This window comes from Herpailurus yagouaroundi, unplaced genomic scaffold, assembly GCF_014898765.1.
Source record: "Herpailurus yagouaroundi ecotype Mexico unplaced genomic scaffold, PumYag 202, whole genome shotgun sequence".
Classification (NCBI taxonomy): Eukaryota; Metazoa; Chordata; class Mammalia; order Carnivora; family Felidae; genus Herpailurus; species Herpailurus yagouaroundi.
The window spans coordinates 9,511,111-9,535,632 of record NW_024412433.1 but is presented as its reverse complement, the minus strand read 5'-3'; the positions used below and the strand labels follow the sequence as shown (position 1 = coordinate 9,535,632).

The window sequence follows — 24,522 nt, the reverse complement described above, 5'->3', positions numbered from 1 at the left end:
GTTTATTTTTGAGAGACAGACAGAGAAGGGGTGGGGGGAGGGACAGAAAATCCAAAGCAAGCTCTGCTGCTGACAGCAGTGAGCCCAATGGGAGGCTTGAACTCACAGACCACGAGATCACGACTGAGCCAAAGTCGGGATGCTTAACCGACTAAGCCACACCCAGGTGCCCTAGAACATACTGTCTTCACAATATTAGACTGGCTTTAGTTTTCAAAAGCACTTTCAGATATCAAGTTATGATTATTCTTACTTTTCAGACACAAAAATATTAACTGACTTGCTTAAAGTTGCGTAACCCAGCCAACTACACAATTCCTAAGCTTATTTTGAAGCAAAACAGAGGCTACTACATCTTTACTATACTTCTGGAAAAGCATTAAAATTACAACTCTACCTCCACAATAGTGATTTGTTCAAGGCCCAAGGAAATGAGGGGCTTTCTTACAAGTGAAATTCATTAATGACTGGATAGTAATCTTGGGGAAGGTAGGGTGAGGGAGCCGTAACACAGGCTGGGGACCGACAGGGTCATCTTTATTTGAGCTCCTGGATCCAGCCAAGCCTGAAGCAAACCAATCTCCTGACTTTACCAGTCATGTGAACTGACTGGTGTATATATGTATGTATGCCACATATCATATAATATATGTCATAGAATATATTTACCTTATATAACACAGAATTATATTAAAATTATAAAAAGGCAGGTGTTGACAAATTGCAGCCTATGGGCCAAATCCATCTGGCAGCCTGTTTTTGTGCATCCCACTAGCTAGGAATGGTTTTTTACATTTTTAGTAAGTTGTTAAAAAGAAGAAGATGTGACAAAAAACTTATGTGGCCAGTAAAACCTAAAATATTTACTTTATGGGACTTTACAGAAAATATATACTGACCTGGACTTTGAAGAGAAAAAGGAAGAACAGTATATGGACTCATCTAAACTTCAAAAATCAGTTAAATATTTAAAAAATAAGAACTTGTCCCCCACCCAAAAGAAATAGAAACAAAAACCTCTTGTGTTTTAAAAAGAAAAACAAGGGGCGCCTGGGTGACTCAGTTGGTGTCCAACTTTGGCTCAGGTCATGATCTCACAGTTCATGAGTGCAAGCCCTACGTCAGGCTCTGTGCTGACAGCTCAGAGCCTGGAGCCTGCTTCCGGATACTGTGTCTCCCCCTCTCTCTGCCCCTCCCCAGCTCGCACTCTCTCTCAAAAATAAACATTAAAAAAAATTTAAAAATAAAGAAAAGAGGGGCGCCTGGGTGGCGCAGTCGGTTGAGCGTCCGACTTCAGCCAGGTCACGATCTCACGGTCCGTGAGTTCAAGCCCCGCGTCGGGCTCTGGGCTGATGGCTCAGAGCCTGGAGCCTATTTCCGATTCTGTGTCTCCCTCTCTCTCTCTGCCCCTCCCCTGTTCATGCTCTGTCTCTCTCTGTCCCAAAAATAAATAAACGTTGAAAAAAAAAAATTTTTTTTTAAATAAAGAAAAGAAAAATAAGACTAGAAAAATAAGCTAAGCAGTATTAGCTTCAGTCCTAATTTTTCTAGATTATTAGTTATTTTGATTTTTTTACTTCTAAGTTTTGCAATATTCCCACAGATAACAAATACATCTCCATTTTAAAATGGAGTAGACAAACCAATGAATAAGGTACACAAACCAGTATTTTAAACAAGGGTATTCAAAATCAATTCATTTATATTTAAAGGCATCAAAGGATGATAGGAATGATTTTTGAAACACAAATCCCCAATTTGTTTATACATTTTAAAAAGCTATGAAGTATCCATTTATTTACACATGTTGAATCTATTTCAAAAGGTTTTCAGAAAGACTTGTTTTTTCTTCATAAAGAGAAAAACCAAATAACATGACTATTATCCCACATGGAGACTTCAATTTAGAATCCTGCAATGGGGCCATTTTGCTACTGGAAAAAGTGAACCAAATAAAGAGAATTAACTAACAGTGGGAATATTTTCAGTAACTAGATCTTGATCCCTTCAGCCAAAACAGAATTGTGAGAACCTGGTATAACTTGGTAGTGTTGCCTGTCTACTTTCAAGTATATACATCCTTACTAATTAATGGTTACTTTACCAAAATAAATTCACAAAATGGAAAGTAACCTATCCTATTAAAAGGGATCATAGATGTTTATTTTAAAATCACTCAGTAACAATAAAAGATAAGTTTTGCAGATGACAGTAAGCTAATTCCCAAATGGAATTTTCTAAGCCAAGTTTTTATTTCCTAGTCAATGCAATTTCATGCATGGAGTTGGCAATACAAATTAAAAACATTAGACATGTACAAACATTCATCTAAGCATTGTTTTTAATAATGAGACACTGGAAAAGAGCTAAATGTCCAATAATAGGGAATGGTTAAATAAACACCAGTACAGTAATAAAAACTGCAGAACACAGTATTAGCTAATAAGGATTTGAACAATTGGCATTTTACCCTATTAGTGGGAATGTAAATTCATATATTTCTAGGGGCAATTTCAAAATAAATCAGTATTTAAAAAGAACATAACCAGAAACCTAACAAGGAGATAATGATGTAAATTACAAAGCTCTAGTCAATTTAAAAATTTAGAACAATATAAATTGGGAATGAGCTAAATTAGAGTACATCCATTTAAGCCATTAAAATGATCTAGTTTTTTTGAAAGGAAAATCTATTAATAAATGTGTAGGCAAATAAAAGCACTTCGGTTTCTTCATACCAAAAACACGGATGCTACCTCATTCTGTTGTCGCAAGGATAGAATTTAGTGTGTGTCACATGTCCAGCATGGAGCCTGGCTTATAATATTAGGGCATTCTACTGTCACACAGAGCAAGCTCCAACTTTTGAAAAAGTATGTGCATAAACATCAAAAAGTATGTGACTTCCGGCTAAAGACAGACTGAATACACATGCATTCACTTCTGTCCTCTCCTAGAGCTCCACTAAAATGGCATTAAAAGAATCTGAGGCAGGGGCACCTGGGTGGCTCAGTCAGTTAAGCATCTGACTCAATTTCAGCTCAGGTCATGATCTCACAGCTCGTGAATTCATGCCCCCATCAGGCTCTGTGCTGACAGTGAGGAGCCTGCTTGGTATTCTCTCTCTCTCTCTCTCTCTCTCTCTCTCTCTCTCTCTCTGCCCTCTACCCTGCTTGCTCTCTCTCAAAATAAATAAATAAACTTAAAAAAAAAAAAAGAATCTGAGGCATAAAACCACAAGGATGAGAAGAATAGAAAAGATTACTATCGCAATACAATTTTACAAGACAAAAAGCAGAAACTTTAGCACGAGAAAATTCCAGAAAACTGAGATAAATTGCCAATGAGAGGGCCACTCAAAATCTCACAAAGGTTCAGGAATTGATGGTACCAGGTACCTCTGGGATGGCTCTGGAATTAAAACTGAGGATTGGTTGACAGGCTGCTTATAAAGGAGTCAGATCCCCAGATCCCCTCCCCCACTTGTACAGCTGGGTAACTGTCCCTCTGCTGACCCAGCAAAACACAATACCTCTATTCTTAAGAAAGTATAAAACAAAGAAATTCTCAAAGGACAGAGTTGCATATAGGTGCACCATATCAAAATAAGAGAAGGGCAGGAAGATCAAGCATCAACAAGACATATTAGATGACAGGTGGCCTCTTTTCCTGCTCAGCCCCCAGACCTCGGTCAGGTCAGCTTTTAACTCCACGCAGGAGCATAAAGGAATCTTCTCTGTGGAATTTTACCAAAAAAAAAAAGATCTAAAAATAATGATAGAGGAGGTTTTGTAATGACTAAACCAACCAGATCACTACAGAATGAGTTTCAGTCAAATCTCATCTCTGTGCTCAGAGCTTACAAATTGGATTTTTGGTCCCCATACACTTGAGTATGAGGAAACAACCAGGAATTACCAAAGCCTGAGGAAATTTCCCGGTATGAAAATCAAAACCAAACCAACCTCCCTCCCCAAAAAAACGTCATAAGAGAATAGTGCAAAGAAAACTCACCATTAATGTCCTCAAAAAAAGAAAGGCGTCCGTAACAAAAAGGAAATGAGAACAAAATAATCTCTTGAAAATAGAGAGCAAACAACAAAAACTCAATAGAAAGGTTGGAAGAAGTTGAAGAAATCTACCAGAAAGCAGAACAAAAAAGTAAATCAAGAATGAAAAGACCAGAACTTTCCAAGAAGATAATCATCCAAAACAACAGGAGATCTAGAAAGAGAAAGAAACAAGGATACAGTGAACAACGATTTCGGTTTGCTTGGTTCTAATCCAGGTTTTAAGGTGAGCGTCCCAAGGGAAACCAGGGCTGCGGGGTACCCTAAGAAGAAATGAAAACCCAAAGGGAAGGCAATATCATGACACAGAGGTAAAGAGCTGCAAGTTTCCAGAAAAATGGGTTACATATACAACAGATTAGGAATCAGAATGTTTCCAGTAAAAAACGCTTAAAAATAATGTAATTCTTCAAAATTCTTAAGAACAATAATTTCTAACTGAGAACTCTATATTCATTCAAACAAGTATCAAGGTTAATATACTTTCAGACATTCAAGATCTGAAAAATCAATAAATAAAAGGCCTTTAAAAATCTTGTATGCACGCTTTCTTAGAAAGCAAGTGGAAGTGAGGTTCCATCACACAAAATAGTAATCCAGGAAAGACAATGTGGGATCTAGTAACAGAAAACTAAACCAAAGACTGAAGAAACCAAAGACTGAAGAAAACACCCTGGCTAAATAAAAACAGTGCACAGGCATAAAAGAACAGCCATCCAGAGACTTTATTTCTTTAGGAAAATTTAACAAACACAAGTAGACAGCTTGAAAAAGATTTAGACAATTAGCAAAGAGTTTGGAGTAATGGGTTCACAGAAAAGGAAAACAACATCAACAAAATAATTATTTAAATCAAGAAAAACAAAAATATTTAAGAAAGGAACCCTTCTGACACGACTGTAAATGGCGTTTCTGTCTCCATACAAACATCAGGCACTGATCATGACGGGGCAAATGGGAAGTGTATGCAGTATGTGCTTGGTGGGTACAGAGGTGCGGTAACTTTCATAAAGGGTGTGTAACAGAGCACACGTTGGAGGGGGAGAAAAGCAACAAATAAACATGAGTACATAATCCAAACACATGGAAATAGATACCAAAATAATCCAATGGGGAAGGGCAATGTGGCGGGAAGACTGTTTTTTCCTAATCAATTTATATGTAACTTCAGTAAAAAGTAATCTGACCAAAATAATTCTTATTCTAACGTGGCATACAAAAATACATACCATGGTTGGTTAAAATTCACTGGGCAAAATAAAACAAAGCCTTCTCAACAAAGCAGGTGATGATACTTGTTTCCATTCAATGTTCTTAAATTTGGCAACTCATTTTCCTAATTTAATTTTTTTTAAAGCCTCAAAATTATTAGGAATCATTGGTGATTTTTCAAAGTAATTACATACTAGAATTATTACAGTGTTAAGTTGCCAAATTAGTTCAACAGCTGTCTTACCATATAGAAAACTGTCACCACTTCATTCTTTTCCCTTTAAGCTCCTCAGCCAACACCTCAGGAGGTGGAAAAATAATTTAATTATATAAGCTCGGCATGTATGACCCTATAAGACTCTAGGTGAAACCAAGAGTGTAACTCTTAAATTCTCTCCTTCTCAACTCATTCTTATTTCTTCCTTCCAGGCTGGAGGTGCAAAGCACCATGTCTCAGTCTCGGGCTGACGGTAGAGTCCTGATCTAGACCGAATTACCTTCCCAGAATTCTGCATCCGCCTGGTTCTTGTCTAGTTCTAATAATGGCCACAGGCTGCATGCAAGGCACCAGAAGAGTAGAAAACTCAAGCTGGAAATAAGCTGATAACTGCTGCTACGTTATTAATAATGTGCACATGGTGTCCACTTAACTAATGAGAGGAAACCAGATCTGCAAACAGACATATCAGACTAGAAATATCTTTACGTTTTTCCATAAAGAAGTTCCGTAACAGCCCAGATTTTGATCACAAACTTTCTTACATTTCTATGCCATCCATCACCTACTACACTCAGCACGTACTTTGAAACAGTCCTATTATTTCAAATTTAGCTTAAAAAGGCAAATTAGCAAAACAGATCTTGAAGCCATTAATAATTGTAAAAACATTTGGAGACACATTAAGATATAAAATATTTTCCAAAATCATTTGAGTCATTACATTGCCCCACTGGTTATACATTTACGCTACGTAAATTTTGAGAAGGTCTGTTTGCTTACGTTTAACAACACAGAGCAAGAATAATTTCCTAATGCATATTAAAAATTGTCACGTAACACTATCCTTTCTGGGGCATTCTCAAGACTTCAACCAACTGATACAGTGTGTGACCTTTGCCACTGAGCTATTTTGATCAGTTGCAGCTGGCAAGCCACAAGGCTTTGGGAAGCCCATCACAAAAGTAGCTGTTTCACCAGTTCTCCTGCCAACTCTAATTCCTCAGCAGGAACCTGCCCATCAGTCTGTGAACAGTCGCCGAACCAGCACATTGGGAAAGGTCTTCTTGCTTAAGTGTCCCAACTAAATGTATTGTATCATTTCCCAAAGGTGCTCCTTGGACTACTGCTGTCTCCCGAGGTAATGACCTGTGGTCAGGCAAATCTGTAAACTACAAGGTTAAGCAGAAGTTAACATGAGGTTTCTCACAGCCTTCGATGTGTTAACGCATATGCTCCATCTCCCGGAGTAGTATTTGTAGTAGTATTTGGCTGTGGGAAATGAGTTTTCACAAAGTATCACGTAAGTACTGATCCATGAAGTTTTACTGACCAATCAGATCAGTGAGCCTTTACCTAAGAAAACATACCATATTCTAATTAACAGGTTCACTGAATGCTAACAAGTTGAAGAAAACAAGTAACTACCCAACTTGGAATGCTTTCTATCTCACAAAGTGGTCTACTCCATTTTTCGGGTAACTTGCAGATTCTGGTTCCCCGAGACACACTAATCAGAAATCTGCCTCTCAACCTCTACCCACTGAATCTAATCTTGTCCCCGGGTTGACGTGCAGGGTGGGGCGGGAGGGGATTCCTCACGCATAAAGAGCCCTTCAAATATATGGCGGTAACTCTCAAGTCACCATTTTATATGTTTGCATGGCACGTTAATTTTACAAAGTTATTTTTACATTCTTTTATTGATGCTTCACATGAATATTGTTTTACATATAACATCAGGGGCTAGGCTGCTACTGTAACTATAGCTGAATGATTGGCCCAAACACACAAAACTATGAAGAAGTAATATAACTAAATCAAGACCTTCCAAATTTAAAAATAGCTATGCTTTAAACTGATCACAGGCTAGGATTTATCAGTCCTTCATTCTCAAAAGGTTGCTGAATATGTTTTCTGTCTTAAGACACTCAACTTCTAGTGTACACTCTAAATTCTATAACGCATCTCATATACTAATAAGCACTAGGCTAAGTCTGCTCATTTATTCCTCAAATAAACGATTATGCCCATTTATAAGGAAAAGATGACGAGCTTTCCCACAGTTGCCAGCTGATAAAAGAGCAGAACTAGAATTCAAACCCAGGGTTTTTACCTGTATGATAAGAGTTCACTATCCCCAAAATGCCATTTCTTGAAATTCAAGAGATCCCCCAAAACTACCTTACTTTGCCCCTATGTTCTTAAGTAAAATTACCAAGTACTGTCAATTCTATCGCATTATTGCTTCTTACTTTACAAACTCTTTCCCGAAGTGACACATGTAATCATGCCTAAAATCCACCCTGCCCTGTCTGACTTCAAGAAGCCTTCCTAGATTTAGCTCACCCAATCTACTCAATCCTATGCTTCTAGTGTCATGACGGATTTCTGGAACCAGATGGCCTGGGTTTCACTCTTGGCTCTATCACTTCTAAGTTCTGTGACCTTGGGCAGGCAACCTGACCACTGTCCCTGAGTCTCCTTACCTGTAAGAATAGTATCTGCCACACGGGGCTGATGAGGAGTAAACGACATGATCCGTGTAAACTATTTACAAGTTATCAGGCACTTGTAAGAACATTACACGTAAATATTCCCTACTATTTTGTTCTGAAATGATTTTCACCTATTTGAAAATAAACAAATCTGTAGTGAATGGTAGGATATAAATCCTTGGGTTCACACAAATTCACCTCTAAAGATGAATCAATCCCAGTAAAGAAGGATCAAATTGGGCTTCGTCTCCTCTGGGACCTTAACGTCTCTTAACGACCCAAAACACGGCGTATCAGCACAAGACAGAGCTCCCAAGGTTGAAAAGGAAGCGGCAAAGAGAAGCAGTGGCTTCAAGTCACGCGTAGCCTCCATCTTCCGATCGCTGCTCTGCCATCTGTGAGACACGTTACCCGTGCAAGTTCTCACCTCGTGAAATACATTTCCTTAATAACTATCCTTAAGCACCATTTTTTAAAAAAAAGTAAGTGGATGGCCTATGTAAAATACCTCGTACTTATCAGATGCTAAGGAATTGCACCTTCTCTTGTTTCAACAGCGTAGGGCTCAGAACTAGGGTAGTGGTAGTGAAAATGGGCAAGTGGTATTTGTGACCATACAACACATAGGGATTTTGTGAAACTGAGGAAGATAATCCAAGGTGAGTTTTAAACTACTCCGTTTGTGACCACGTGCAGAGTGAGTTTCATAGACTGTTTTATTACAGCAGAGGGGTAGGTGGCAACAGGACATTCAGTGCTTTCTCACTTGGAGAAACCAAGGACAACCCACCGGGGCTGGGTTTTCTTTGAAAACTCCTGTTAACAGACTGAAGAAAAGAAAACGAGTGACCAAGAAGAGTTGAGGACATGACACTCGAGAACAATCTGAACTCACCCCGCACTGGACTCCCCAGGAAAAAGAGCTGAAAGTGGTAAGCTCTTCAAGTAAAGTCAATTGGAAAGCAGAAGTGGAGAAGTGAATTCCACTGAACATGCCACAAACTCAACCTGGCCTGATGGCTGTGGAGGTCACGCAACTACTACAATGGGTACGTACGTATGTACATGTGTACACACACACACTCTCACACTTCTCTACTTCCTTAAAAACAGAGAAGAGGAGGTATAAAAGGGATAAGCTAACTCCAAGTGCCTAGAAAACCTTGGCAGATCCAACGGGACAGTTGGCTGTGCCCTTTTTCACCTGGCTTTTAATTCCCTTTTGACTTGAAGATACCAATCTTTTTTTTTTCTTTTTAAGGTTTGTTTTGTGGGGGGGAGGGGCAGAGAGAGAAGGGGAGAGTGAGAATCCCAAGCAGGCTCCGTGCTCTCAACGCAGAGCTCAATGTGGGGCTCCAACCCACAAACTGTGAGATCATGACCTGCGCTGAAGTCAGATGCTTAACCGACTGAGCCACCCAGGTGCCCCTCGAGATACCAATCTTAATCTTAATCCAGTATCTGCACCTTGAAATTCAAAAGATTTTAGACAGATGTAAGGTGTATTTAAAATACTAAATTGGGGGTGCCTGGATGGCTCAGTCGGTTGGGCATCTAACTCTTGATTTTTGGCTTAGGTCGTGATCTCACACTTTGTGGGATTGAGCCCCATGCCAGACTCTGAGCCGGCAGGGCAGAGCCTGCTTGGGATTCTCTCCTTCTACTCTGACTCTCCCCCACACCCCCGCATGCACTCTCTCTCAAAATAAATAAACTCTAAAAAATTAAAATAAAATGCCAAACTGAACAAAATGCCGCAACGTAAAAGATGTTATTTTCACAATAACCCTATGGTACAGATTAAAGACAAGATTTTATGTGGTGCCTACTAGTATTACTATCACAGTTCAGCTAATATTGAATCAAGTGAAAGTACAGGTAGTAGGGTTAAAGGAAACAGTGCTGACAATTGGCTGTGATTCAATATTAGGTTAGGCTGATTCAATATTAGCTAAACTTTGACAAGAATACTAGCACGCTATATAGAATTGTCAAGAACCAAGAAAAGGTTCTAGGCCTATCAAAATATAAATCTAAAATGTTCTATGAGGGCAAGGAAAAAAAATACGGTCAAAAGCAAGCTTCCTGGATAAATACTACAAAAATTAAATGCTTAAAAAAAACTATACATAAGGGCTATATCATTCTTTTGTGTGTTTTAGATTTCTCAAAATAGGAAAAAGAAAAGAACACCCTTCAGTGTGACAGCAATCATGTAACTGAAGAGGGCCGCCACCAGTCCTAATCATTCTAATGACATGAACATTTGGCTTCCCTGAAGAAGCCTTTTGACAAAAAGAGAAAAAGAAAAGTGCCTCAAGATCCCTATCTCCCATCTAGTTTGTTTCTCTGCTTGAAATGTATTATTCCCGAATGTTAGCTCTCTTCCGCGGTTCAAGAGGGCAACACTCTTTCCCATTTATGTGGGACAAAACAAAGCCAGTGTAGGGAACATAAGAGGTATTCATCTTTAGACCAGACTCCTTCAAGGCCACAAAACAGGACATGTGAATAAGGCTTAATTTATACGAGGATACATTTATTTTGAAAACTCAGCTCACTCAGTATTTCCATACATCAAGAATGTATCATCCCCAAAACACAACCCACCATGTGATTTTTGATCATGGTCCAAAGCGACTCATAACTGAAATAACTTTCTGGTCTGCTTATAGAAAATCCAACTTGATGTCCTGCCCTGATAACAGGAAATAACTTAAGAACTATAAGGAGAAAGACACAGGCACTAAAACGTGACCACTTAGTAATAATAAGAAGGCAGCATTTCTTACCGGTTTCCTTCAAACTAAAGGCAGCATCAATTATTATGCACTGTTACAAACAGATCCGGTAATAAACCTGAGACTGCCTCAGGCCAGAAAAAAAGCAAAACAAATCTGACTACCTTCAAAGCATAATCGCTTCTGACAAACCAAGAAACATTTCATTTTAAAAAGAGATGTCGCCATCCACTTACTTGCCAATTTGGCCTGTAATCCAGAAGGGCCAGGTTTTGATGTCTCTGACTTAGAAGACCCTGGAAGAGACAGTTTGGTTTTAGGAAGGCTAACTTTAGGGCTGAAACGAGCAGCCCAATCGAATTTTGAAGAGCCACCAGTTTTACTCTGTTCCTTTTCCCTGCTACTTCTTCTGGGACTGGGACTGGATGCCGAACGGGAACGCCTGGCCTTGTTCTGGTCTTTTCCTTGTTTCACCCTGGCCCCTGGTGGCACGGCGGAGGAGGCCGAGGCAACAGCGGAAGAGGAGGAGGAAGTAGAGGCGGCAGAGGAAGAATCAGTGATGGAGCTGCACCCAGCCTTGGCCGAGGCGGCGGATTTTGAAGCCAGCTTGGTGGGTTTTGCAGATCGCTCTTCGGCACCAGTGGACTCAGACACAGAACCACTCTTTATACAAGAACTCTCTGTCCTCTTTCTTTTCTGACTCCGTGAACTGCCAGCGGCCCCACTCTTTCTGGTGTGAGCCTTACTTGTCGATGGCGAGTGTGCAGATTTCAGTTGTTGCTCCTGGTCTAAATGTCTCTTCTTTGACTTACTATGTGGCTTATTCGTTTCTGAGGGGGATTCAGTACGCTGAAGTGCTTTCGGTTTTTTGGCAGAGCTGGGAGAGTTGGTCCTGTTGTAGTCTGGACTAGCACTGCGTTTCACTCCTCGAGAATTGTCTTTCTTAGGCACCTGCCCCGTTTTTTGCCTTTCTGAAGGATTGGCTCTGTCTGGATCCTCTGGTTGTGGAACTATGACAGCAGATGATGAACTGCAGCTTCTGACAGGGTAGATAAGAAGAGAGTTAGTATCGGCCGGCCATCATTAAACCTGTCCTATAATACTTATTAACTTCTCAAATCTATGCAATAAATGCTTTAAAAATAAGAAAGGTGCAAAAGTTTTCCTGATTGAGTCCAGGGCTTAATAAATACAGGTTTTCAAATGGTTCAAAACTGGGGGCAGTGGGGGGGGGGGGGAATAGGTGTAACTTTAAATGGCTAAATATTTGATGACATGATCAAATATTTGATTAGATCAGGGCATTTCTTCAGCCCAAAGATTACTGACACTAACTCCCCCCATCACAAAACATGAATTAAATTTACAAGAAAAAGAATGCTTAGAACCAGTTGAAGCTAGAATACTGATGCTCTATTCCTAAATACAACTTCTTTGTCAAAGCTTTAAATAACCATTAATGTATGCACTTTTGTATGCAAATGAAGGCAAGAAAGTTTCATAGTATTGTGTTACTCCTTTCTAAAAGACTCCTACCAATTAGATCTTAAGATCTAAGGGTTTGGGGGGGGGGGGGGGCGAAGGTAAAATGGCATTTCGGATACCTACAGAAGTTTGTTAAACAAACAGGTTCTCTAAGCAAGGGCAAAACTGCATTGTCTAGAGTCCGCTGCACTGACATCACTGCAAAGATAATCAACTATTAACCCTCAAAGTTACATTCAGGGAACAATGAAAATACCTATCACAACATTTTGGGATAACCTGCTAAAATTTAATATTATGCAATGATTCAAATGCAAATAATTCTGCCTTGAAAATGTACAAGCAATGTGAAGATTTACCTTTTAGAAAGGTGTCCCCTTGACAGTTCAGAAGTAGTATTAGACTGCACTTTGGGTGCCTTAGAATTAGATTTTCTACTCTCAGGAGGGCTATATCCCTTATGTTTTGCCTGCCCTAAATGTGACCTGTCAGCAGAAAATCAAAACAGAAATCTATCAGGACACTGAGATGCAAATACAGCACTGAAAGTGAAATATGTTTTCATTTTTTTAAAAAGCCTCCCAATTCTTCATTATTGACTACCCTTTTCCCAAATATTTCCAAAACTAAGTTATTGCTCTACCAAATACCCTTGCAAAAAAACTTGCCTTAGAACCGACTCAATGCCCGAGTTAAATCAATCTTATTACCACTTTTCATGACTGAGTAGCAATATTAGAGTTACTTAAGCAACAAAGAATTTTTCAACAGTTTTACTGCAAATTCACATATGCTAAATTTTTGCAAAGCACAAATCCAGACTTTAGATCTAAACCCTACTTTTAATAGATAAAGTGAGTATAACAGCTTAAAAGCTTTGGGGAAGAGGCAGTCTGTGACCCATCCCTACAATGCTGCTGATTCCCAATTTGTAGAATTCAGGTTAGCACAGTAAATGCAGAGACAGATGAAATCAATTCTCAAACAGATTTTACACAGAAAATCATCAGAAGCACTCAACAGTAAATAAACTTACATGAAATCAATAGAGTGATATTTGCTAAGAAGGTAATGTACTAATCAATAAAAAAAAGTACAACAAAAACCAAGTCCTAGAGAAAGAGATAAAGAATTGACCACAAAATATTCCAAACACGTTCAAAAGATTCCATCATTGATATATGGTTAGGTTATATTTATAATAAGACATATTCTTGTGCCAGCATTGTTCTAAGAGCAAGTTTGCAGGACATGAATAAACTGTTTTTCAGCGGTTAGGTTTTTTTTTTTTTTTTAACCTCAGGCAATGATTACATTAGATTTACATAAGCAATAAAAAGAGAGCATGCATTAATATATACCCAGAAAAGCTGGTGTTACAGAGGTGAGGGGTATTAACGTAACAGATGCAACTATTGTAATTCACAGACAACATCCATCCTTCATGTAAGGAACATAAAAGAGCATATTCTAATGAGAATAACAAAGTCTCATTAATACCAAAGCTGTTTACTCTGTTAAAAAAAAATCTTTCAAAGGTTTTAATTCTAACATCATCTCAAAGGAACTTATAAATCAGTCACTGAAACCTCACATGATGATTCTAATTGAATCTGTAAGAATGCCACAGAGTTCTTAACGTATCATACAAGTTCCACCATTTCTTCAAAAAGATGCTCTAAGGTTTCTCGTCTCTTATTTTTTTTCTTCCATTTTTCCAGAAGAGTTCAATACTGGACTCTTGAAAGAAGATATGAAATTAGCTTCTCAATAAAAAAGAATATTTTTGGATCCATAATACCACTTTCATTTTTAAGATTCTAATAAATGATAGACTAGAACTTTCCAAAGACTTACTAGAATAGGTCAACTACTAAAAAACTCTAAGCTAGTCTTTTCAAGTGTCTTAGTCTTGTGGGCTTAGTCTTTTCAAGTGACTGTAGTAATGAATACAAGTATTTTTCAAGCTACTTAATATTTTTTCTGTGTAGCCAAGATGAACCTTGTAAGATTTATCCACTGTGATTTAGTTTGTGCATTTTTCCTAAATAGTCTTCCAATGCAGAGTGAAATTTTGTTTTAACCCATGGGTTTCCTAATATAGAGATTTAATTTCTGGGAACTGCTTTTGGTTTTGTTACATTTCTACTAACAGATCTGAGAGCTGTATATTAAAAAAAAGAAAAAAAAAAAGGAAAGAAAGAAATGAAATAAGTACATTTTCAAATCATCCCATAATTACTTTTTAAAAGGTATGTTCTGTTTCAGGGTGTACAATTTAATATCCATGGAACAATACTTATAAATTATGTCATTCAAGTTCTCTACATTCTCATTTTAGTAAAGTTTGCTAAGGATTGATTTTTTAACTAAATCACAATTTCTACTTCATTATAAAATTTAAAATACCCTTGCTATGTTCCTGGATTATAATTTTAAAATCATTTTAAAAGAAAACTTTAAAGTCTAAAGTTAGACTACTTTGTGATAACGTTCAATTAAATATTCAAATGGCAATCTTAAAAAATGTGAATCATTAACATATTCCTAGTTAAGTCTCAAAAGAAGGAAGGGAATTCATTCTCTCAACATTAACCCAATGCCTACAGTGGTGTAGAAGTAGCTGTCCTCCTCTTTGTACAGTAAATAAATTGTTCCGTGCTCGCTTCGGCAGCACATATAATAAATTGTTCCCTGATCTTAAATACATCTAACTTTACAGCGACTTAAATCAACTCCTGAATTTCTATTGTCCTTACTCACACCTTCAAGGAACTAAAGAATTTATCAGTTCAATGCTCAACATTAGATTACAAAAGGAAAAAAAAAAATCCACCCGTCTTAGAAAGTGAAACTCACAAAACTAGCTTAAATACAACAACGCCCACAATGATCTGACTGCACCTTTCCTAAAATTAAGCGCCAATAGTCTCACTGAGGCCAGGTTAAAAATATTTTAAGATACAAAATACTGATCATTACTGTTCTTCTGCCTATTGTTTAAGAGGGACTTAATACATTTTCTGTAAAGGATAGTACTTATGGCTTTGTGGGCAATATGTAAATAAATGGGCAGGGCTATGTTCCAATCAAATTTTTATTTACAAAAACAGGCAGGAAGCTGGATTTGTCCCATGGGTCATACATAGCATGCCAGTCCTTGGCTTACCACAAGAGAGTAAGCAAACAGATGGTACCATAAAGAGACAATATGGGGCCTCCCAAAGTGGGGCTCTGCTTTATTATGCCCATTTATAAATTATTAAAGCTCAGAATACTGTAAAGTAAATCTCCATAAAATAATAACACCTAATCTAGCATACCCAATCAGAATATCACAGTATTCAGCACTAAACAAGCCTTGATGCCTTTTAGCTCATTTCAACAACTCCCTGATTTATCAGACCTTAATGCTCAACATTAATCTTTATTAAAAAGCATAATCTAAGACCCAGTAAAATTTATATCCACGATAAATCAAATTTGCAAGAATAACACAGTAAAATTCATGACAAAATCTTTTTGATAGCACCAGAATGAGCCCATTTAGTAAAATACAACCTAAGGATAGGCAATAAATGGGTGGGTGTGTATGTTCAGGAGCTTTTATATCATCCTACGGATATTCCTGAGGAAAAAGCTCACTTTCTGCAAAATCTAAAAATAATCGGGCTAATGGTGAAAATAAGATTAGGCATAGTGCACTCAAACCTATGTTATTTTATGATCACATTCCTAACAAAACATCACCAACTTTAAAGATTAAATCTCCCCTAACATTTGCACCAAATAATCACAGTTGGTCCACTCTTTGGGATCTTATATTTGCACTTTCTCCTTTCGAGTGTGAATTTTTAGACATTTTTTCTTAAGACCAGCTTCAACAAAATTAAAAAAATACAATTCCGGGGGAGACATTCCTTTTTCTCATTTTCTTCCTTTATAAATACAGGAGTAAATGGTTTTGAGCTTCCTTAGAGTGTTTAACCAGGCAAAGTGTGGTGGTTCTAGAAGTCACTGAAATAGCACTTCCTGCAAATGAATTCTTTAAATCATTTCTGTAAGATTTTTAAGCTTTTTCATAAGATCTTCATAAATAACCAAATCTTCCACTTTAATTGAAAGGCTATCCCATTTCAGTCCATATATTACCACTGGAGGAAATACTGCCTATGAGCCAACAGTGCTTCCACATTATATTGACATCATTTCCCTATTTAGCAAGTGTATAAGGGCCAGATCACATTAAACAAACCCAGCTGACAAGAGAACAGACCAATCAACTCTGGGTTATGTGCTTCCAAGACTCAAATGCCTCTTGTTGCCTTTTAGGAAAATCATAGTGACTGCCCCTTTCTAGATACTTTAATTTACTTTTACTGCTATTTATTAAAATAGTTGGTAGTCCAAAGGGTTAAAAACCATCTCTAATCCAGAGGGCATCTAAGAAAGGGCAAAATCTTGTATCAAAGAGTTCTTCTTCTCTTAATGGTAGATAAAATGAGTGGCTAGTTACAAGTAGTTAATACATCACGTCTTAAATTTTGTCTGAAATTACTTTTCGTGCCAGACATATTCACAATTCAAATACATGTACATACTACCAAACAAATTATTCGGGGCTTCATTAAATCTCCAAATGTTTTTTGTGTGTATACAGACACACATGCATTTTTATGCCTTTATATTTTATATACACAATTAACATCATAATTTTGTCTCCTGAAAATTAAATGCTTTGTTTATAATGTTCATAAATTAAATGCATGTTTTAAATAAGTCACTGATTTGCAATCATCAGGCTGGAAAGTTCAGTTAAAGCACTTTAAACAAAAAGCTCACTAATGTTCTCAGCAAAATGCACTGTTTTTCTATTCTGATCACAAAATGGAAGCTGATTAGTCTGACCAGTGTTCCCATGTTTAGTTATGGCAAAAATGCCAGCCTAATGGATTCTGTAATTTACGGTAAAGAATTCCTTATTTATCTCATAAAACAATGTTTTAAACATCACTGGCTCTCCCCTCTAGGGAACATTTTGAAAACATGTTAGGGAACAGGGTGTTACTGCCATTTAGCGAGTGTGGACCTAGAGGTAAAAGATGCCAGCCATGCAAGTATACAGAACAGCAGGACCCCATGAAAGACTGTCCCATGACCCAGACCGCAAGTAGCCTTGGTAATATATGAAAACCTCAGGAGAAAACTTGAAATCTGGCCATGATATAGGTAAAATAGATGCTCATAACTTCTCGGCTTCTATTCGTTTTGCATGATTTTTATATACCATTTCTCCAGTTATCCATGGGAATCAACAGAAGATTACCTTTTGGCAGCTCTACCATGGGTCATGTATCATTCTGAAGAAGTCTACAAAGAAAATGCTGCTTATGGCATTTAAGCATGTTCCTGTAGCTGTCACATTCAATCAATTCAGACGCAGATGCAAGCGTCTGAAAACAGTGCCATCTTGTGTCAAGGCACCCAAGCATTTACCTACTGAGATCTTATTTATTATCTTGAAATGAATGAAGAAACACAAAATATCCGTCTAAACAGTCTAGAAACATAAAATGTTTCTAAATATATAAAACGTAACGTAAAAATAAACAAGTAGAAGGAAAACAACGGATAAACAAAAGGGGCATCATAATAAAGAGGTTTACATTATATGATACACATTACAGAGTGGGAGGGAGCACTAGATGGGACAGGACAGAGTTGAGAACTACTGGAACAAACTACTCATTTCAACAGATTTGTCAGGTTTGCCAACTCAAATATATGCAAGTCATGACAAGGCATATAAATATGGATAACACACAGTCTAGTTCCTGTCCTCAAAGAGGTCAGTGCCTCATAAAACAAAGTGATCTACCAGATGCTATTAAGTTCTCAACAAAGGGAAAAATTACTTCTAGGAGGAGAATATAGGCTTTATAGACTACATGGCATTTAAACCACACCCCGAAGAATGAAAAGCTGAAGAAAAAGGATGTTCGAGTCAAGCGCACAGTATAGGGAAAGGCAGAGGCAGGAAAACATGAAACCCACATGGCACCTGGCAAATGATATGAATTTCCCGGAGCACAGAGCTACATTAGGAAACAAGGTTGAAAGGACAGGCCAGGGTTTAAATGCCTTGTCAAAGGATCTAGATTTTGTCCTTAGTAAGGCTGGCACTAGGAGATTGACAGAGTTGGAAACAGTGAGGCAAAAGCAACATTTCTGTATGTTCAACTACCCAGGGTATACTAAGGACAGGTGAGTAAACAGAAGTACTTACTTCACTGTGTAACAAGAACAAGGCAGAAGGACTGCATGTAATTAAAACTGTGGAAAAAGACGGCCCACAAAAGGGAACATACAGCTCATTATACTTGCACCGTTTCCCCCCACCACCACCACCATTTGACAAAGTAGTTGGGTAAGGAGTATAAAAACTAAGATAATCCAAAGTAAATTAGTCATTAGTGATAGATGAGTGATGCAGTATTGAGTATTTCATAGCTAGACTGGCTTTTATAACTGAGTAAAACTTATTAAGACCACCCCAGAACACATACATTTAAAGGTATGACTATGTGATAAACATTAATTTTTTTAACTGTGTTATCCAACTTAATTCTCAGATGACACTCAAGGCAGGTCTATTTCCATTTTAAAGATGTAGGAAATGAGGCTTGCACAAAATCACCCAGTCCCTAGGCAAGGAATGGTACAACTGAGCCCAGGCATTCTGACTCTCTCAATCTGAAACCTGGCAGCTGTACCTAGGGACTCAGGGGGAAAAGTAAAAGGCCTATATCCATAGCTATGAAGTTTTTTCCTTCAGCTTCAGAGCTGGTACCTCTGTCCCTAATTGTATACATGTCAGATTAAATGGCTTAAGGTTTTACAGATGATATGTGAGAAAAATGGAAGAAAAGATGTCAAAAAAGGAGACCTCCTGATTTCTTTTGCTTTCCCTATTACCAAAAAACTGCCTTCCATAGGTGATGCTAAACTTGCTGTCCAACTATTGAAGAAGCTTTTGTATATATTCATTTTTTCATTCACACGAACACTCTTCTAGGAATGCATTCCGATATGGAGAAAACATGTGTGAAAACTGGTGTGAATATCAGATTCCCTCATATTGAGGGACAGAAGGATCAGAGTAAAGCCTCAGTAAGGATAAGAAATAATCTACAGCAGCTGACATCTTACAGGTTCCCAATATGCTTATGATACGACCTTTTTTTTATGATGTGACTTTTAAACAAAATCTCACAGTTGGTGAATAAAGCAAGATACCTATACTGCAAAGAAAGCTAGCAAAACACATGAGATATTACTCTGTTGGTCCAAGAAAGAACTTAACACGGGTAACTATTAAGAATCCAACATGTTGGGGGAACCTGGGTGGCTCAATCGGTTAAGCGTCCAACTTTGGCTCAGGTCATGATCTCACGATTCTTAAGTTTAAGCCCCACACGGGGCTCTGTGCTGACAGCTCATAGCCTGGAGCCTACTTCAGATTCTGTGTCTCCCTCTGTCTCTGCCCCTGCCCTTCTCATGCTCGGTCTCCCTCTCTCTCAAACACACACACACACACACACACACACACACTCCACTGTGCCTAACTTCCAACTACAATAAAGTAGCTTCTGTTCCTCCTCAGACCAAGGCAACCATGCCAGTGTTTAACACAACCTTGTAAGGGTGCCTGGGTGGCTAAGTTAAGCATCTGATTTTGGCTCAGGTCATGAACTCATGGTTCATAAGTTCGAGTCCCGCGTTGGGCTTTCTGCTGTCAGTCACAGAGCCCACTTCGGATCCTGTCCCCCCACCGCCACCCCACTTGTGCTCTTTCTCTGTGTTTCTCAAAATAAATAAATAAACTTAAACAAAACACACCACCACAACCCTGTAAACCTTGCCTCCAAAGGTTGTCCAAAGGCATGATGGGACAGACAGGCCTTCTCAGCATTACCAAAGCATCACTAGAAGTGAAAAAGTCTATGCAAATATGGTTCTGTGGCTGAAACTCAAGAGTATCTAATTACAGCAGTAAGATTCACCATTATTAAAAGAAGCAAGTTAGCAAGTTACCTGGCTAACTCTAGTATACATGTTTATAAAAGTGGTTTCAAGTTGGTCCTAAGAAACAATGAGGTCATTTTCACACCACATTAACTCCGTCTCTCTTTAATGTTCTCCTCCTCCCAAAGAAAATAAAGCTTGAACTTCCATCTGCCTCAGCAAAGATCAGGATAAAAAAAAAGACAAAAGGTATGCGCAAAAAAAAGAATAGGAAAATGGTATCCATACTGGTTGAGTAGGAGAATGAAGAAAACATACCAGACGCATGGCTATGTTGCACCAAGTAGAATAGAGGGGAACGAAGGGTCTGTTGTAGACATGGGAGGAAGAATGAAAAATGTTTCAAGGGCTTCTGACAGCTATAATGTGCCGTTTACAAATACCCCATTTCTCCTCTGAGCGGAACACACGGTGGGGGGGCACTTGCCGAACTACTCGGAAGTTATGTGCAGCCGCATAACTTGCTCTGTCAAGGGAACGTGAGTGGAAATGAAACCCTTCTGGGGGAAGCCTTGGAGAGCCGGAGGGCAATTCAGCGTGCTCTCTTGTCAGAGCAATGCTACCTAAGTACCGAGTGCCCAGACGCCGCGAGCAGGGCCTGCAGCTGACCCAAGATGGCATGTCCACTGGCGGCTCGATTGTCACCTATACGGATTACTGAGCTGTGTGCTCCCGAGGCAGGGTGCTCCAGCCCACCCTGTTACACAGCCCATTTCGACCGTGCCCTATTTCAGTTCTTCCTTCACTGCAGTCAATCACCTTCGCATGACCTTTCCCATAAAAGGCAGTCCTATCTCTGGGCCTAGAAATGCCAAGAAAGTAAACCTTCTTATTTGGAGCCCATACCAGTATTTGTTGAACACCTACCACTTAAGAGCAAAGTAACAAGTGACATAAAAAATTACAAATACAATCCACGCCCTGTAACTAATGACACCACGTGTCAAGTAGAGAGAGACAAATATAGCTGACATGTAACACCTGCTTTGCAACTGCTTCTTCAATTCAGCCTTCAGAGGCCAAATCAATGAGGTCATCCCTAGAAATGTTTCTCACCTGACTCTAATAATCACCTGCACGCCCATTTCCCCCACTGAGTTGGAACAGCTTATAACAAAGGCTATTCTACTCTCAGTTTGATAACTACCAGCCAGCATGAGGCTTACCAGCATGGTGTTCTACAAACGAATAAGAACGACCTTACACTGAGTTGGGCTTACAAGTACATTAAGGCAGGACAGGACTCCTTAAAGCCAAAAGAGGCTTGATTGAAATAATGCACACACATCTCCAGATTGAACACAATAGCTAATCAATCAAACCTAGAGAAGGCAAGAGTCTACACAGCTCTCAAGAACTAAAAGACTGAAACTTCACAGAACTTTAATACACACATACTAATATATTTGTTTTTCTCTGTCTGTTCATCTTCTCCCCTAACGCAGGAGATGTGCAGTTGGCCACTTCAGATTCGCATCTTCTCTTTGCTACCAGGAAAGAGAAAGCGTCCAGTCTGAATCATGTGACCGCCCCAGCCCCATCAATGAACTCAGAAAGATGGGAGAGTTGCAGATTCTCCCAGCTTTGGCAAAAGGCTGGCCGGCGCTGGCGATGGACAGTCAAGAGCTGAGTTAAGATCATGTTGGAAAAGAATAACTAGGGGCACCTGGGTGGCTCAGTTGGCTAAGCGTCTAACTTGGTTCAAGCTCAGGTCATGACCTCATGGTTTCGGGAGTTCGAGCCCCACGTCAGACTCTGCGCTGACAGTGGAGAGCCTGCTTGGGATTCCGGTCTCTCCCTCTCTCTCCACCCCTCCCCAGCTCACCCTGTCTCTGTTTCTCTCAAAATAAACAAATAAAACTTAAAAAAAAACAACAAAAACAGAATAAGTACCATTCAAAACACATGGGTGAAGAACTGAGGGAGATCATTCAACAAAAGAGGGTTACTGTGACAAGAGGGACTCATGTCAGCTGAATGCTTTAAAGGTCAGTTCTCCTGTACAGTGGTACAAAGGGGGATTAACAAACTTATTGGTATGCTTATACCAAAAAATATTCTCAAACAAAAAAATATTTTCATTCAGATCTCATTCCTCAAACCTGAACATCTGTCCAATGTTTAACCTTGTTAGTATAAAAACACCAAGAAAATTAATGTGATTTTTTCATTATTAAATTAACAGAAAAATGCACAGTGAAAATAACATGAATAGAATGATGAGAAAAAGCACTCTTTTTCCTGATGGTGATAAGTAAATGGGTTAAAAAAACTTATGTGAAACAAACTGACTGTAAAAAAACAAAACAAAACAAAAAAACTCCCTTTGACCAAGTGGAGACACCTGAGGGGCGCCTGGGTGGCTCAGTCAGTTATGTATCCAACTCTTAATTTCAGCCCAGGTCACGATCTCAGGGTCGTGGGATGGAGCCTATACTGAGTATGCAGCCTGCTTAGGAGTCTCTTTCTCCCTCCCTCTCCTGCTCCTGTTCTCTTAAAAAAAAAAAAAAAAGAGAGAGAGACACCTGAAATACAAACATTTAAGCCTTCGCAGAAATTTTGCCCATTACAACCATTTAACTATCCAAAAACTAAAAAGTAAATCTGGAAAACATTGTATAGTGGTTGAGTAAATCATGTGGCCATTTGTAACAATTACCAAAAAAATTGTAATGATGTGAGAAAATGTTTGTTAAGATGCTGAGTTTTGAACAAAGCAGGGTCCAAAACCATATTTACAGTGTAATCAGCTACATGCTAAGCTGTATTTTAAAGGCAAATAAAAACCAAAATGTTAACACAGACCTATCTCCGGATACTTATTTTTGTGCTTTTCTGTATCCATCCCACTGAAATAGATTTTTAAGCGAAACACAAATCTATTTCCTTTCTGTATAATTAACACTGGCTAAAAAAAAAAAATCCCTGCTCTGACAATGCTAAGAAAAAGGTATAACCTATAGATCTCATAATTGAGGTTTTACTCTGTAATGAGTAACTAAAACTTTGAAGACAAATTTTTTTTAATGGGGCTGGGCAGGTGGAGAGGACTGGATTCAACCATTTCCTCACTCCATTAAAAAATCTGATAGAGTACAGAAAAGAACAGATCACCTATAAACCAAAAAACTACACAAGAAACGGAAAATAATAGAGGAGGAAGTCTAGTTAATATATGGACAGAGGAGGACAGGGGAAACAGAGCAGAGAAAATAACCAGGAGATATGAAATACATCCCAAAGATCCAAATTCCTTTTAGCTTAAGAATGAACGAAAACTAGTCTCCTAAAAAGAAAGGAAACCGTAAATGACCTTGATTTGGGGGATGGGCAGGACCGGTCACAGGAAGGACACTATGCAAAGAAGAGCCTAATGCAAGTCTGAAAGAAAACAGTGAATAAAAAAATGAATGCATTCAAAAATTCTAGGAGGGAAATACTGCTACTGAAGTCCTCAACTGAATGAGTGGAGGTTTTTCCATTATACATACTTCATACCCTGTTCCAAGTCCTTCATCATAGGAACTGAGCGGTTTGTGCAGTAAAAACAGTTTGGCGTGACGAAAATAATCACTGACTTAGAGTCAAGTGGTTGGAAATCAGGTCCTCACTCTACATACTAGTTGTAGAATGCTGAGCAAACTACCACATTCAGAGAATAGGGGTTACCTACTTATTAGCAGAGCTCCTCTGAGTCTCTACTAAAAGAAGGCGTATAAAAACATCTGGGAGCACTCCACCGGGGCACTATTGTAGTGGCTGCTCTTGTGCCCATCAGCTGAAACGCTGCACCACTATGAATACATTTTCAAGACCACGTCTATTTTTGAGTCAAAAGCCTAATAGCAGCATTTTACTCAGGAAAGCTGATCAACAGGAGTCAGCTAAAGAGAATGAAAATACAGTTGTAACTGCTCCCTCTCAATTTATCCCAATCTTCTCTGTCTCCCCCAAATCAAAAGAGAGGTTTCTTAGAGGTTAGTTCACTTCTAGTATAGCACAGTCTACGAGGGCTTCCAATGTCAGTCTGGGCTTCGATGAAAAGGTCCTTTCCAGGTTCAAGATTCTATCATGAGCAAAGAATCAAGCTGAGAGGGGAAAATAAAATTCAAATGAACAAATTTGCATTCTTAGTCAAACTGGTTCAGACTTTTTTGGCTAACAGTCTAAATTTATACGTCATAGTCATTAATTACACTTATCCACATAAAAAG

At 38.7% G+C, this 24,522-nt stretch overlaps 1 protein-coding gene across 18 annotated transcripts in view; it reads right to left on the bottom strand.

Moving 5' to 3' along the window:
- Positions 1-24,522, bottom strand: part of TRIP12 (thyroid hormone receptor interactor 12) — a 145,801-nt gene that overhangs the window by 76,761 nt on the left and 44,518 nt on the right. For 11 of the 18 annotated variants that reach the window (XM_040450770.1, XM_040450768.1, XM_040450766.1 and 8 more), the window contains 2 exons: positions 12,583-12,708; positions 10,975-11,777 (listed from right to left, as the gene is read on the bottom strand). In XM_040450770.1, coding sequence (XP_040306704.1) covers positions 10,975-11,777; positions 12,583-12,708 — 929 coding nt within the window. The remainder of the gene's footprint in view (positions 1-10,974; positions 11,778-12,582; positions 12,709-24,522) is intronic. The other 7 variants (XM_040450779.1, XM_040450781.1, XM_040450782.1 and 4 more) reach the window with 2 other exon arrangements.